Genomic DNA, 16006 nt, shown 5'->3' with positions numbered 1-16006 from the left:
AGTGACATGCAAGACTTCGCTCTCACACGGTCACACACAGTATCTGCCCAAGTGCACGGGCTCGGTTTACGCTGTGTCTCAATGGGTTTCTTCCTTTTTTCCAGTTTTTTTCTCCTTCTATTAAGTCTGAATCAGGCCCTCAATGATCAATAAAGGAGTTCATTATTGTCATTGTATGTGGGTTGAAAGTAAACGATTTCACCATGATAATATAAGTTTTAGCTGGACACAGATCTCAATTCAACATCTATTCCATGTTGGTTCAACGTAATTTCATTGAAATGACGTGGAAAGGTTGATTCAACCAGTGTGTTCCCAGTGGGCTGACTGGGTTGAAGCTATAGGTGCTATAGGGGTTTTGTCTGATGTTATGGAGGCATCTATCTAACTACAGACAGACAGACAGACACACCCCCTCCCTGTGTTAATGTCATCAGCAGCTGGCAGAGACAATGGAAATAGGGCAATTACTGCAGCGAGAGGGAGAGAGGGAGAGAAAAAGAGAGAAGCACACAGAGAGCAAGAAAGCAACAAAAGACAGGCAAATAAAGAGAGAGAAGTTGCAAGAATGAAAGAGAGCAAAGGAGTGTGTGCAATAGAGATGGAGAGAGAGATGGAGAGATAAAAATAACGTAGTATGTGTGTGTGTGCGTGCAACTGTGTGTATGACTGTGTGTTGTGTCCAGTCATCATCATTAAAGTGAGCCCCAGGCAGAGCGGGGCCTTAGTGACCTGCTGGCCCCTGAGTGGCCCTATAGAACTGCCTTCTAATTAGTGATGCTGAAACACTCATACTCTCTCTCTCTCTCTCTCTCTCTCTCTCACACACTCTTTTCAAAAGGCAAAAAAATGATTCACACAGCGGTATATTGTAATATTATTTCCACTGACAAAGTGCCGTATACTATACCTGAGTGCTATCCAGTTTGTCTTTCTGAACAAAGGCTTGTACAAACTCTTCAGGGCCGATGTGACTCAGATGTTCCTGAAACACACAGAGCAGAGCACAGCGACATGGCCATGGATATTAAATTAATATCAGTAATGGTAGCCAATCAATACAGGAAGTCATGAATCATTGACAAGATATCACATTTCCTTGGATTAACAGATGACCCCTGGTATGCAGCTATATTAGCTCACACGTTTACTTTGGCTGCATTTTCACAGGCAGCCCATTTCTGAAATGGTTCCCAATTTTTGACAAAATATCTGATCTGATTGGTCAAAAGACCAGTTAGTGGCAAAAAGATCCGAATTGGGCTGCCTGTGTAAATGCAGCCATAGGGGCATCGAAATAGGGCAACATTAATAAAAAAATACAAGCATGGCGGGGTAGTCCACAGCACAGATAGCTGTGCACGTGTGCGTGTAGAGTAGTCTTTATTATCCCCGGACGGGTTATTCATTTCGCAGCACATAGTTAAAAAGACATCGAACACATGCCAATAAATATACACAAAAACAATATACAGCAATACACAACTACCAGTACTACTACAGCTTACTGAGAAAGCTGATAGCAGCTGGCATGAAGGAGAGTTTAGACCTGTTCGTTTTAAACTTAGGGAGCCTGCATCGGTGCGACGAGAGAAGCAACATAAATTCAACAAACAAGGGATGCTGGGAGTCCCTCAGAATGGATTGCGCCTTACATACGACTCGTGTCTGATACGGGTGAAAAAGGTGGGTTAAGTTCATACCAACGATCCTACTACTTTGTTTCACAATGTTACCCAGCCTGTTCTTACTTTTTAAGTTTAGATTACCGAAACAGCAGATCATACTGAATGTCAAAATGGATGCCATGAACGATCTGTAAAAGAGTTTCCTCGGGAAGATGGCATACATATTGGACTCAAAACTCAGTTTGCTGTCAAGGAAAGCACCAAGATATTTGTATCGGTCAACGGTCTCCACTAGCTCACCATCTATAAGAGTCTGCATTGGCGGCAGTGAGCTCTCCTGGAGATCAATAACCATACCCTTGGTTTTCCTGACATTAAGTAGTTCTAAGTAGGAGCGATCACGCCATCCAAAGAACTCCTCCACCACTGGGCCCTGGCTCACCTCCTCATCCTGTAAAAGACTCACGATGTCTGCAAACTTCATGACGTGTCCGGAGTCGTGATTACGCTGACAATCATTAGTGTACAGTACAAACAACAGATGGGAAAGGGCGCACCCTTGTGGTGAATCAGTGGAGGATAGGGACACTGTTGACTTTCATTCACCCTTTGAGTTCTATTGGTTAAAAATTCCATCAACAAGCTGACTATGTTAAACTGTACAAAAGCCTCTCTGCTAAGACATGTGGTTACCAAAGGTTTGTTATTTGGAAATATTTAGCCTGATTTCTGGGGTATTTCCTCATTTTCACCGAATGAAAGATAGCTGTTCACAGTGTCAGTCAACTAAGGTCAGTGCAGGAGCTAGGAAACATGTATTATCAAAGCAGTCCTGAAGACGCTCAGTAGCCGTCCACACCTGAACATTTCTTCGTTCAACTTTGCCTCTCTTCAGGACAGGTTTTTAAGGTGGGAACGAGTTAAACAGTGCTATAGTCAGACGAGCCCGGTGGAGCTCTGGCAATGGATTTATATGCCCCCGTTACTGTCCCATAACACAAATCCAACACGTTGCCATGTCTTTTAGGGCAGGTGACGTATTGGTAGCGATTGAGATACTTTTTCAGCAAACAGTGATTAAAGTCACCCATAAAGAGGTTCGGCGCGTCAGGGAGTTGTACCGTAACCTTTGTACGGTCCGGGAGATGGTGTCCGTCGCCTTGTCCCCGTTAGCTCCGGAATGGATGTAGACCGGCGTGCCAAATATCTGGGGGAACTCCCATGGTAAGAAAACGGGCCGAAGTGAGACCAATAAAGGTAAAATATCTGGGTCACACACACTCTCACGTATGACCACCGTGTTGCACCATCGTTTATTAATGTAGAGGCGGACCTTTCCACCTTGTGCTTTGACCACTGTTTATGCATCACAGTCCTGGAGCACATGAACCCCAAAGCCGTCGATTTCTAAATCAGCGTCTCGGTCCTGCTCTGTCAGCCAGGACTCAGTGAATGCCAGAATGCAGGCATTTCGGTACTGTGATAAGCACTTTACAGTTTGTCAGTTTTATAGTATGTTTGAGAGATTTCACATTAGTCAGGATGTGTGCGCGTGTGCGTTTGTGTGTGTGTGTGTGTGCTGTGGATTGTAATGCTGTCAGGTCGCATATATCCACTGCGGTTTTATTCCCTTTGTTAAATGCCTTGGGCAAACCACTGACTTCTGAGATGATGTCATACTTATCAGATGAGAGCACATGCTTACTCAGGCCTGCGGTGGACGGCCCTTACAATCACACACACCCCGTCCACACACAAACACACACACACACCGACCCACATAGACGGACGGACGGACAAACAGACACACAACCCCCTTCCCCCCCACACAGACACAGAATCACACAAACACACACATGAACACACGTCACTCAATCAGTGAGAGTAGGTCGTCCTCCTCCGATCATTTGTTGCTCAGCCCCGTCTGTTCACGTGTCTTTAGAGCACCTTTTTCTACACCTATTAGTCAGCTGTAGGCTAGAGCTAACAGGGGAGCATTTAAAACTAATACTGGAATAGTTAGCTGGTAATCAAGCCAATGGGAGAACTAGTGGTCCTCTGGGTTGTTTGGAAGATTTCAGTGCTCTCTCTCACTCTTTCTCCTCTCCCTCTTTCTCTCTTTTGATTCTACAGCTATCCTAATCTACGCTTTATTGCTGTGTCTGTTCTTTTCTCCCCTCTGCTCTCTCTCTCTCTCTCTTAGTGTCATCTCTCTCTCTACCCTTCTCATCATCTCTCTCCCTTACATCACACCCTTCTCTCATTCTCTTTCATCTCTGCTTCTCTCTCTCCTTTTCCCCTTCCCCTTCCCTTCTCATCTCATCTCTCTCTCTCTCCCCATGACCTCTATTTAACCCCCGCCTCCCATCCTATCCTTCCTCCCCCTCTCCTTACCAGTTCTATATGGGTGAGTTGCTGTGCAAGTGTGTAAGGGTCGTTGCAGATAGACAGCATTTCCTTCTGGATGGGTGGAGACTTGGTCTTGAAGGCCACCAGCTTGTCAGAGATTGAGGAGACTGAGGAGGCGTTCACTTTGACGATGCACTCCTCTCCCTGGGCGATGGCTGCCAGCTTCTGGCTCAGGGTTTGCAGGACCTGATTCAGTGTCTTCCAGTACGCCTGGGGAGGACATTATAATGATTAGACAACTAATAATGATTATAAACATATTAATGATGTTCAACATTAGCATCATCATCAGGAGATAACAAAAATCATCATCATCCTCATCTTCCCAGACTCCATCCCTCTCCTTCACAGTTCACGCACCTCTTTCACACCATTGTTTCTTCTGTGGACGTGTGTGTGTGTTCCCCTCAGTGTGTGTATGTGTGTCCAGCCCCCACTGAGCTGTGTGGCTGTGTAGGCTGTTGGTTGGGGCCAACAGGTCGGGTCTCAGTAAATCACCCACAGCGTGCCATAAATGACCCAGAGCGAGAACACTGTCCGGGCCCAGCTCTGCTCTGCAGCCACAAATAACTGCACATTCATCACCATTAGCCTCCTCACGCTCTCTCTCTCCATCCCTGTTCCTCCCTCGCATCCAACCTCCCCTCACTTCCTCCCCTTCCTGCTCTCCATCCTCCATCCCTCTCTCTACCTCCATCATCATCATCCATCTCTTTCTCTCTCTTTCCCTGAGGCTCTAGAGCCAATGCCAAAACCCCTCCCCTTGTTCTCTCTTCTCCTCTCTCTTTCTCTCTGTCCCTCCTCTCTTTCTCTCTCGCTTCACTCTCTCCCTATCCCGCTCTCTCACCGGTAATGCAGTGGAACAGGATTGTATAACATTGCACTGTTTTGTACATTCAGAGCACCACACCCCTTCACCCTGCTCTCAGTCTCGTCTTTGAGACTATGGAGGGTAGCCTCCCTCCCTCCCTCCTCACCTCATCACAGGGTGCTATCCTGTGGATAATGTCTTTGAACAGGCCCACCATCTTCTCCTCTCTGAAGTCTGTGGGGAACGTCTCTGTCCACTCTGTTAGCAGCTGCAGGATCTTGGGACCAAACTTCCTCACTTTAGCCTGGGGGGGAGGGGGGGAGACGCAGGAGAAGAAGACACAGTCAGACACTGGGCAGGAAAGCTTTCAGTAGGTGTGTAGAAGTGATCAGCAGTAGCTGTGTGTGTTGAGTGACTGTGTATGTGTGTGTGAGCAGGACTGAGAAAGAGAGAGGTGCGTGTCGTCAGTGTGTGTGTACTGACCATGTCCAGTGGACTCTGGTCCAGCTGCTGTTGTTTGATGCAGGTCTCACAGAGTCTGGCCAGTAACTCAGGAGGAGAGATGAACAGACGAGCACTCAGCAGGAACGTAAACACGTAGGCTTTCTGTGGAAGGAAACACATAGAGTATTTACATTATCATTAACATTACTATTGCTGTTACTATTCCTATTTCTACTACTGATGCTGTGGCTGTACAACCAGGATAGAGTACTGGCACTCTAATAGTTGTTTACCTCTGGGTAGTAGTCTGTGGTGGGCACAAGATGCTGGATGAGAGTGTCCAGGGAGGCGGAGGTGATGGAGGGTCCTTCGGCCAGGCAAGCCCCAGGTCCCTGAGCCTCCTGAGGGCCCCCTTCGTCCTCGATCACCGGGTCAGCCTCAGAGCAGGTGGAGGCCAGGTGGGGGCTGAAGCCACTGGGGGTGAACATGGTGCCTGCTGCTGGGCACACAGTCTGGGGCATTCCTCTCCTGGCTTGAGAGTGAAAGTGTAATGGATGAAGGCTATTTACACACACATGCATGGCAGATATATACATATAGACAGATACCGCACAAACCCACTCAACTACACAAAAACCACAAACACAGGTGTGCATACACACACCATACACACACCGACTTTCTTCCTCTCTCCTTTTGCCATATCACATTCAGCAGGCAAGATGTTTACCCTCTCAGAGCATTATCTCTAGTTCAGTCTCCACTACACACTCCTTCCATTACAACCCGCCCGCCGCAGCCGCCGTCTTCGCCCCCAAAAACAGCTGCCCGTCTCCAAGGACAACGAGAGAGATGGGATATGTGGGTCACACCGTCGCCGTGGAGACCGTTGCCGTGAGAAAGCGTTCCGTGTCCTCTTTCTACCCCTCATCTCTCTCTCCCTGCTCTTAGACCGTGCTCCGTTACACGTTTTAAAAAATTCAACACATCCCTCTCAACGGTCCAACAAGGTAGTTGTAGTGTGAATAAGCACTTACACTGGAGCAGATATATTAAAGTGAGGTGTTATAGAGGTCAGGAAGGGTAGGCCCACATCAAGACTGCATTATGGCATCATGGGACTTCTTAGCCCACAATAGACACTAATGGATAATGTTATATTGAGTCTATAGATGGTTGTGTGACTCTGATTTAGTCAGTGTTATCTATAAACTAAGCAGCCTCCAAAGAAGGAAGAACAGTAGCATGCCAATTCCAGGTATTTATTGTGAATCACTGGCATCAGGTAACAAAAAGGTGCGGCCGAGCAAGCCTATTTGCAGTTTCTCCCTGACCCATTACCATTGGCTTTCTTATGAAAAGTCATGTCTTTAGACTGTTTGGAAAACAAACCCACAGCCAGTGTCTTATTCCCCAGCAGTGGTGAGAGAGAAAGTCAGTAAACACGCAGTGCCAACGGTGAAACCTTTGGCAGAGCAAAGAAGAGGACTCTCTTTCAGATGTAAACATTGCTTGGTCTTCCTGCTTTGCCGACCCAATCTCAAAACGTATACAAGCAGCCTAAACAAACAGAGGCAGGTGTGTGTGTGTGAGACGAGGCTGGGCTGGACTGGGTGTGACAAGGCTTTTCACTGTGTTCGGGAGAAGACAATGCAGATCTCTTGTCCTATTGACTTTCATAGGAGAAGGGAGAGATCAATACTTACAGTATAAATAAAGCATAGCATAGCTAGCCTACACACTCAAAATGGCCCTTCAGGGCAGGGACTGTTCAAAAGCATTCAAATCCATTCGCTTTCCCATGTAGATCATTGACTAGAAAAGTACACTTCTGAGCGTATTCTGAGCGTTGAATGGCAATATGAACGACCGTGCTAAATCATTTGGTAGCAATGGAGTGGTAGGATTCCTATCACAATATACTGAAAACTAAGGTCATGTTTAACTGGCTAACCTCTCTCCCACAGGATCTTCTTGACTGACTGGTGTCACTACTGCCTAGGAGGTGAGAGGTCAAGCCGACACCGCCGTGTGAGATCGTGACGGGTGTCTCAAGTTTCCACTCCAAGCCTTCAGCTTCTCTTTGTTCCTCTACCCAAATTACAAGTATGCATGCATACGCACGCACAGACACAGACACAGACACACACACACACACACATATACATACACAGTGGCGTAGTGCAGTTTCACAGGGCCACCTCGCAAGGGGCCCCCCCAACTCCCCCAAAATGTTATATATACAGTGCATTCGGAAAGTATTCAGACCCCTTAACTTTTTCCACATTTTGTTACGTTACAGCCTTATTCTAAAAGGGATTAAAATAAAATACAATTCTCATCAATCTACACACAATACCCAAACTGAGCAAATTGGGGAAGAAGGGCCTTGGTCAGGGAGGTGACCAAGAACCAGATGGTCACTCTGACAGAACTCCAGAGTTCCTCTGTGGCAATGAGATAACCTTCCATAAGAACAACCATCTCTGCAGCACTCCACCAATCAGGCCTTTATGGTAGAGTGGCCAGACGGAAGCCACTCCTCGGTAAAAGGCACATGACAGCCCATTTGGAGTTTGCCAAACGACACCTAAAGGACAATCAGACCATGACAAACAAGATTCTCTGGTTTGATGAAACCGCGTCACATCTGGAAGAAACCTGCCACCATCCCTACAGTAAAGCATGGTAATGGCAGCTGTGTTGATCATTTTAATGGCAGGGACTGGGAGAAAGGGAAAGATGAACGGAGCAAAGTACAGAGAGATCCTTGATAAAAACCTGCTCCAGAGCGCTCAGGACCTCAGACTCACCTTCCAACAAGACAATGACCCTAAGCACACAAACAAGAAAACGCAGAAGTGGCTTCATCTGAATGTCCTTGAGTGGCCCAGCCAGAGCCCGGACTTGAACCCGATCAAACATCTCTGGAAAGACCTGAAAATGGCTGTGCAGCGATGTTCCCCATCCAACGTGACAGAGCTTGAGAGGATCTGCATAGAAGAATGACAGAAACTCCCCAAATACAGGTGTGCCAAGAGTGTAGTGTCATACCCAAGAAGACTGTAATTGCTGCCAAAGGTGCTTCAACAAAGTACTGAGTAAAGGGTCTGAATACGTACGTAAATGTGATTAAATTATATATATTTTTTAAACAGGTTTTCTTTGTCATTATGGGGTATTGTGTGTAGATTGAAGAGCGAGAAAAAAATGTATCCATAAGGCTGTAACGTAACAAAATGTGGAAAAATTCAAGGGATCTGAATACTTTCCGAATATGCTGTATATATAGTACCAGTCAAAGTTTGGACACACCTACTCATTCAAGGGTTTTTCTGTATTTTTACTATTTTCTACATTGTAGAATACGAGTGAAGACATCACAACTATGAAATATCACATATGGAATAATGTAGTAAAAAACTATTTTAAAATATATTTAATATTTGAGATTCTTCAAAGTAGCCACCCTTTGCATTGATGACAGCATGGCACACTCTTGTCATTCTCTCAACCAGTTTCACCTGGGATGCTTTTCCAACAGTCTTGAAGGAGTTCCCACATATGCTGAGCACTTGTTGGCTGCTTTCCCTTCACTCAGCGTAGCCTAGTGGTTAGAGCGTTGGACTAGTAACCAAAAGGTTGCAAGATTGAATCCCGAGCTGACAAGGTACAAATCTGTCATTCTGCCCCTGAACAACACAGTGGGTTAACTACCCACTGTTCCTAGGCCATCATTGAAAATAAGAATTTGTTCTTAACTGACTTGCCTAGTTAAATAAAGGTAAAATAAAAAAATAAAAACTGCGGTCCAACTCATCCCAAACCATATCAATTGGGATGAGGTCAGGTGATTGTGGAGGCCTGGTCATCTGATGCAGTACTCCATCACTCTCCTGCTTGGTAAAATTGCCCTTACACAGCCTGTAGGTGTGTTGGGTCATTGTCCTGTTGAAGAACAAATGATAGTCCCACTAAGCCCAAACCAGATGTGATGGCGTATCACTGCAAAATGCTGTGGCAGCCATGCTGGTTAAGTGTGCCTTGAATTCTAAATAAATCACTGACAGTGTCACCAGCAAAGAACCCCAACACCATCACACCTCCTCCTCCATGCTTCACGGTGGGAGCCACACATACGGAGATCATCCGTTCACCATTCGTAAAATTCCTCATCCGTCTTTATTAGTAAAATAAAGACAAACCATGGAATGAGTAGGTGTGTCCAAACTTGTGTTTTAAAGTAGACAAAAGTTTAGTACTTGGTCCCATATTCCTAGCACACAATGATTACATCAAGCTTGGTGACTATACAGATTATTTTGTGCCCAATAGAAATTAATGGTAAATCATGTATTGTGTCATTTTGGAGTCAATTCTATTGTAAATAAGAATAGAATATGTTTATAAACACTTCTAAATTAATGTGGATGTTACCATTATTATGTATAGTCTTGAATGAATCATGAATAAGGATGAGTGAGAAAGTTACAGACGCACAAATATATAAATTAGCTCTAGGGCTAAAACGTTAGCATTTGGCATGTTTTTCTAGATTTAGAACATTAGACATTTATAAAGCAAACATTAACCCTTACGCCTAGCACAGAAAATGCTTCAATTGTTTAAGCATATGTCGCAGAACAGTGATTCAAATATTTTTTAATATTGACAAAAATAATCGATGTTAAGGTGGTTAGCCATCAGTGACGGAGTTGATAAGCCACTGGTAGAGTTGACAACAGATACTCAAAACAGACACAGTTGAAGTAAAAAAATTACATACACTTAGGTTGGAGTCATTAAAACTCATTATTCAACCACTCTACAAATTTCTTGTTAACAAACTATAGTTTGGCAAGTCGGTTAGGACATCTACTTTGTGCATGACACAAGTCATTTTTCCAACAATTGTTTACAGACAGATTTTTTCACTTATAATTCACTAGATCACAATTCCAGAGGGTCAGAAGTTTACATACACTAAACTGACTATGCCTTTAAACAGCTTGGAAAATTCCAGAAAATTATGTCATGGCTTTGAAACTTCTGATAGGCTAATTGACATCATTTGAGTCAATTGGAGGTGTACCTTCAAACTCAGTTCCTCTTTGCTTGACATCATGGGAAAATCAAAATAAATCAGCCAAGACCTCAGAAAAAAAAATTGAGACCTCCACAAGTCTGGATTATCCTTGGGAGCAATTTCCAAACGCCTGAAGGTACTACATTCATCTGTACAAACAATAGTACGCAAGTATAAACACCATGGGACCACGCAGCCGTCATACCGCTCAGGAAGGAGACGTGTTCTGTCTCCTAGAGATGAACGTACTGTGGTGCGAAAAGTACAAATCAATCCCAGAACAACATCAAAGGACCTTGTGAAGATGCTGGAGGAAACAGGTACAAAAGTATCTATATCCACAGTAAAACAAGTCCTATATCGACACAACCTGAAAGGCCGCTCAGCAAGGAAGAAGGCACTGCTCCAAAACCACCGTAAAAAAGCCAGACTACCGTTTGCAACTGCACATAGGGACAAAGATGGTACTTTTTGGAGAAATGTCCTCTGGTCTGATGGCCATAATGACCATTGTTATGTTTGGAGGAAAAAGGGGGAGGCTTGCAAGCTGAAGAACACCATCCCAACCGTGAAGCAGTGGGGGTGCTTTGCTGCAGGGTGGACTGGTGCACTTCACAAAATAGATGGCATCATGAGGTATGAAAACGATGTGGGTATATTGAAGCAACATCTCAAGACATCAGTCAGGAAGTTAAATCTTGGTTGCAAATGGGTCTTCCAAATGGACAATGACCCCAAGCATACTTCCAAAGTTGTGGCAAAATGGCTTAAGGACAACAAAGTCAAGGTATTGGAGAGGCCATCACAAAGCCCTGATCTCAATCCCATAGAAAAATTGTGGGCAGAACTGAAAAAGCATGTGCGAGCAAGGAGGCCCACAAACCTGACTCAGTTACAGCAGCTCTGTCAGGAGGAATGGGCCAAAATTCACCCAACTTATTGTGGGAAGCTTGTGAAAGTCTACCCGAAACGCTTGACTCAAGTTAAACAATTTAAAGGCAATGCTACCAAATACTAATTGAGTGTATGTAAACTTCTGACCCACTGGGAATGTGATGAAAGAAATAAAAGCTGAAATAAATCATTCTCTCTATTATTATTCTGACATTTCACATTCTTAAAATAAAGTGGTGACCCTAACTGACCTAAGACAGGGAATTTATACTAGGATTAAATGTCAGGAATTGTGAAAAACTGAGTTTAAATGTATTTGGCTAAGGTGTATGTAAACTTCCGACTTCAACTGTATCTTTGCCTCTAAAAATAAAAGGTCAATACAAACAAAATTGAAATATAGAAAATTATTCATTTTAAAATACGCAATAAAATTATTACAATTCTATCAGATCTTTTACCTCTCTGACGGAGTTGACGTTAGACAAAAATCTGACAGAGTAGATTTTTTACGGAGTTGACAAAAATTGCGTTTTTCTTTATTTAAGTGGTGTACAGAATAGCAATTTAATTTTTCCTCAGTTGCTTTATGACTCTAAAACCTAAATAAATGTTTGACTCTAAAACCTAAACATATTTGAAACACAATTCATATTATTTTTTTATCTATCCGGCAGATGGAGTTGACTTTATGGTTGTGATGGTGATTACAACATAGATTTAAACAAACAATCAAAAGTAATGAACTTTACAGACCATGAGTGGTTGTGTTTCACTAGATGTAATGAGGACATGAATAAGGGGTCCTTGTGGTACAGCTAACCCTGCTCATTCCTAATTCATTTAGGATTTTAGACGAATCTGATGGAGTAAACCAAATCTCTAGACACATCCTTTAGGAATCAACTTTTTTCGTGGTATCCAATTGGTAGTTTCAGTCTTGTCCCATTGCTGCTACTCCCGTACGGACTCGGGAGAGGCGAAGGTCGAGAGCCGTGTGTCCTCCAAAACACAACCCTGCCAAGCCGCACTGCTTCTTGACACAATGCCCGCTTAACCCGGAAGCCAGCCGCACCAATGTGTCAGAGGAAACACTGTACACCTGGTGACCGTGTCAGCGTGCATGCGCCCAGCCTGCCACAGGAGTCGCCAGAGCGCAATGGGACAAGGGCATCCCGGCCGAACCCTCCCCTAACCCGGACGATGATGGGCCAATTGTGTGCAGTCTCATGCGTCTCCCGGTCGCAGGAATCAACATTTAGAAATAAATATTCTTTAAAGTTACAGAAGGATATTGAAATAAACTACATATGATCATTTTTGCCAGTTTTCTTTATTTTAAACACTTTTTGGAGAATTTGAAATTGGGTTCCTTTACTCCGGACAATGGCATTTCCAGACATAGAGCCGACATGGAAATTAATAATATTGAAAGTATTTAGGAACTTCCCAACCAAAAAACTTTCCCTTATAAAATACCCCTAAATGTACATTTCCTGATATAAATGTCCTGCTATTCTTCACATTTTTCAGTTTTAAAGCTAATTTCCTGTCATTCTAAATGTTTTTTTTGCATGGCTTAAGATGTGTTCATATGTGACTCGTTTCAGGAAACCAGGCGTATGTCACGCGTCACTACATCACAGGAGAGCTACTTGATCGTAAACAATTTTTAAAATCAAAATGTGTTTTTGGCAGAAATGTCTTTTGGAACATGTGAACTTTCATGTGCCTTAATTACAAACCTGTATGCCATCTGTAAATACAGATACGATTGCTAAATTACGAGCCTAATTGGTTTATCCACAGAAAAAAAAACTTCCCGTTAGCCATGATTGGCTGAGATATTGGTTGGGCTAGACATCCCATGAGATGAGTTTGGATTGGTCTGCCATGTAGCACGCTTCTGTCTATAACATGAGCTGGTCAGTATTTGTAGGTAATCCTTTCTAATGCTGCTTTTTAAAAAGATATCACATAGTAAAACTGCAAAAATGTTGCTCTCTGCTTTCTGGAGGATCGAGTTCTGAAATCAGTGGAATGCCCTGTGGAATTAGAGTATGATAGTTAAGGAGATGGAGAAAATTATGACATTTGATTGCAAATATGCAGAGGGAGTCGAAAAGAGAACACACAGAAGATTGTATAAAGGGCAACCACGGCATCCATGACAGAGAGGGAGAAGCGTCCATCCATGTATACGGGTAAAATAGTCTAGCTAGCTAAATTTTCACATATTACACATTTCTAATTTGATCAAAAAGTCGTTTTCATTTCAAGTTAAAGCATACTGTTAGCTAGCTAGCTAATGTTATGTTGCTTGCTCACTAGCTAACGTTATGTGTATGATCTGTGTAGTAATATTATTCGTAACTCAGAGCCATTTGCATTGCTAGTTATATCCTAATGTTAGCTAGCTAGCTAACAGTGAACCTGATTGGTTAGCTCCCTGCAGATTCATGCAGGGTGATAACATGAATTGGGATTATGGTTCATTGCTTAGCTAGCTACATGTCTAAACAAAAAACTCCACTATGAAATTAACCATTTCAATGGAATGTTCATGATGACACTGTGACAACTGTCAATAGACGTAGCTGGTAAATTCGCTCTGGCTATCTACTCCAATTTCAGAGCACTCTCGTCGTCAGTGTGCCAGAGCACAGAATAACTGACGAATTCACGAACGCTCAACACCTGTTGAATATGGCCGGTGTCAGTACACATTGGCAAAAAAACGTAATTAAATTGTAGCCAGCAGCACAGTTACAGTCACCAGTGCTCTGGATAACATGAAAACAGCCCAACCAACTCTGCTAGGGCGGGTAAAATGGTCAGAGTGAGCTGTTCTCTCATTTTTTCTGGCAGTAGCTAGCAAGTTAGCCAGTTAGCTTGGGTGCTTGATTGCTGTTGTTAGGTCAGGATGCTCAGATCAACCCTACTTCTCGGCCAGAGCATCCAGTGTGCGCTCTGAATGCTCAGAGAGTGAAACGCTCTGAATTTTACGAACTGACAATCTGACAACTCTCTGAGTTTACAAACGCCCAGAGCGCCCTCTGGCACTCCAGATTGAATGAACAAATACACCCTTGCTACAAACCAGCCTTTAGTCTTGGAATATTTGGTTGTTGAGCGCATGGCCTCACATGTGAATCCTTAAAGAGAATGGTGGGGCTAAGGCTTAAGAGGGTGTGAACGATGCTGAATGAGTGTAGACAAAGAAGACGTCTCCAGTAGGTTTACCAAAACATTCAAGGGCCATCAACTTTCAAAGCAGAATTACTTTCTCATTGTTCCTCAACACTAGTGTATGATAAACCATTTTCCAGCTCTGTCTCTACTTTTATCCAATGTAAAAAAAATATACAATTTCAACTGTTGCTCCATAATACAGAAAAGAGCCAGTCGCTCACATGCTATTTGGGGTGCCCTGTATGACTTCAAAACCGTCCCTCTCCGTCCCTCTCCTCGCCTCGAACCAGGGACCCTCTGCACACATTGACAACAGCCACCCTCGAAGCATCGTTACCCATCACGCCACAAAAGCCACGGGCCTTGGAGAGCAAGGGGAACAACTACTTCAAGGTCTCAGAGCGAGTGATGTCACTGATTGAAACGCTATTAGCACACACCCCGCTAACTAGCTAGCCATTTCACATCGATTACACTCACTACTACACCCCCTTTTGACCTCCTCCTTTTCCGCAGCAACCAGTGATCCGGGTCACGGCACCAATGTAACAGTCTAGCTTCCGTCCCTCTCCTCACCCCTACCTGGGCTCGAACCAGGGACCCTCTGCACGCATCGACAACAGCCACCCTCGAAGCATCGTTACCCATCACTCCACAAAAGCCGCAAAACAACTACTTCAAGGTCTCAGAGCGAGTGACGTCACCGATTGAAACGCTATTAGCGCGCACCCCGCTAACCATTTCACATCGGTTACATTTGGTGATTAATTAGATGAAAAAGCAAGTGGACTGAGCAAACAAAGTGAATCAAATTGAATTAAACAAAACATGTATTGTGAGGTTTGATTCTATTATAATGAGAATGTACATAATAAGAAGCCATTTATTTCACTCAGTATCTTATGTATATAATGGTCTAGATGTGATAATGCTAGGGAAAGCCCAGTGTGTCCTTGTAGTACCCCTGCTGTGGTGTAGATTACTCTGGCACTGCCACATCTATGATGCTGTCCTAAAGATACAGTACACAGGGATTCCTAGAGGAAGCATTTCCTCTGTAAGGCAGGGCTGACTGGCTGACTGATTGGTTGACTAGCTGGCTGGCTGACTGGCTGGCTGACTGGTTGGTTGACTGGCTGGCTGGCTGGCTGACTTACTGGCTGGCTGGCTGGCTACTGGCTGACTGGCTGTGTAGTTAAGGCTGTACAGCTCTAGGGCCATGGTGAGTCTGGGAGAACATCTGAGTTCAACCATGAGTCACCACTCTGTGTGTACACACACTCTAAGCCCCTGCACTATTCCAGAGACGGATGAGCGTGTGTGTACTCAGTGGGTACCTCGCTTATTCACACAAGTGTGATTCGCTTCCGTATTCACTCTAGTCGTATCCCCCCTTCACACACACAGACACACACACACACACACACACACACACACACACACACACACACACACACACACACACACACACACACACTCATCATCGTCAGTTAATGCATCATGGTCAAGAAGAATAGAGAGGTCAGTAAACAATAATATACA

The 16006-nt window shown here is 44.0% G+C and overlaps 1 protein-coding gene across 1 annotated transcript in view; it reads right to left on the bottom strand.

Moving 5' to 3' along the window:
• The window catches only part of LOC115174549 (ras-GEF domain-containing family member 1C), a 46870-nt gene that overhangs the window by 11298 nt on the left and 19566 nt on the right, over nt 1-16006 (bottom strand). The window contains exons 2-6 of the mRNA XM_029733191.1: nt 5586-5824; nt 5332-5454; nt 5015-5152; nt 4023-4247; nt 911-985 (exon numbers count right to left, since the gene is read on the bottom strand). Coding sequence (XP_029589051.1) covers nt 911-985; nt 4023-4247; nt 5015-5152; nt 5332-5454; nt 5586-5813 — 789 coding nt within the window. The 5' untranslated portion in view covers nt 5814-5824. The remainder of the gene's footprint in view (nt 1-910; nt 986-4022; nt 4248-5014; nt 5153-5331; nt 5455-5585; nt 5825-16006) is intronic.

The sequence above is a fragment of the Salmo trutta genome, chromosome 3, assembly GCF_901001165.1.
Source record: "Salmo trutta chromosome 3, fSalTru1.1, whole genome shotgun sequence".
NCBI lineage: Eukaryota > Metazoa > Chordata > Actinopteri > Salmoniformes > Salmonidae > Salmo > Salmo trutta.
The sequence above is the reverse complement of the archived record's forward strand: the minus strand, read 5'-3'. Positions and strand labels throughout refer to the sequence as shown.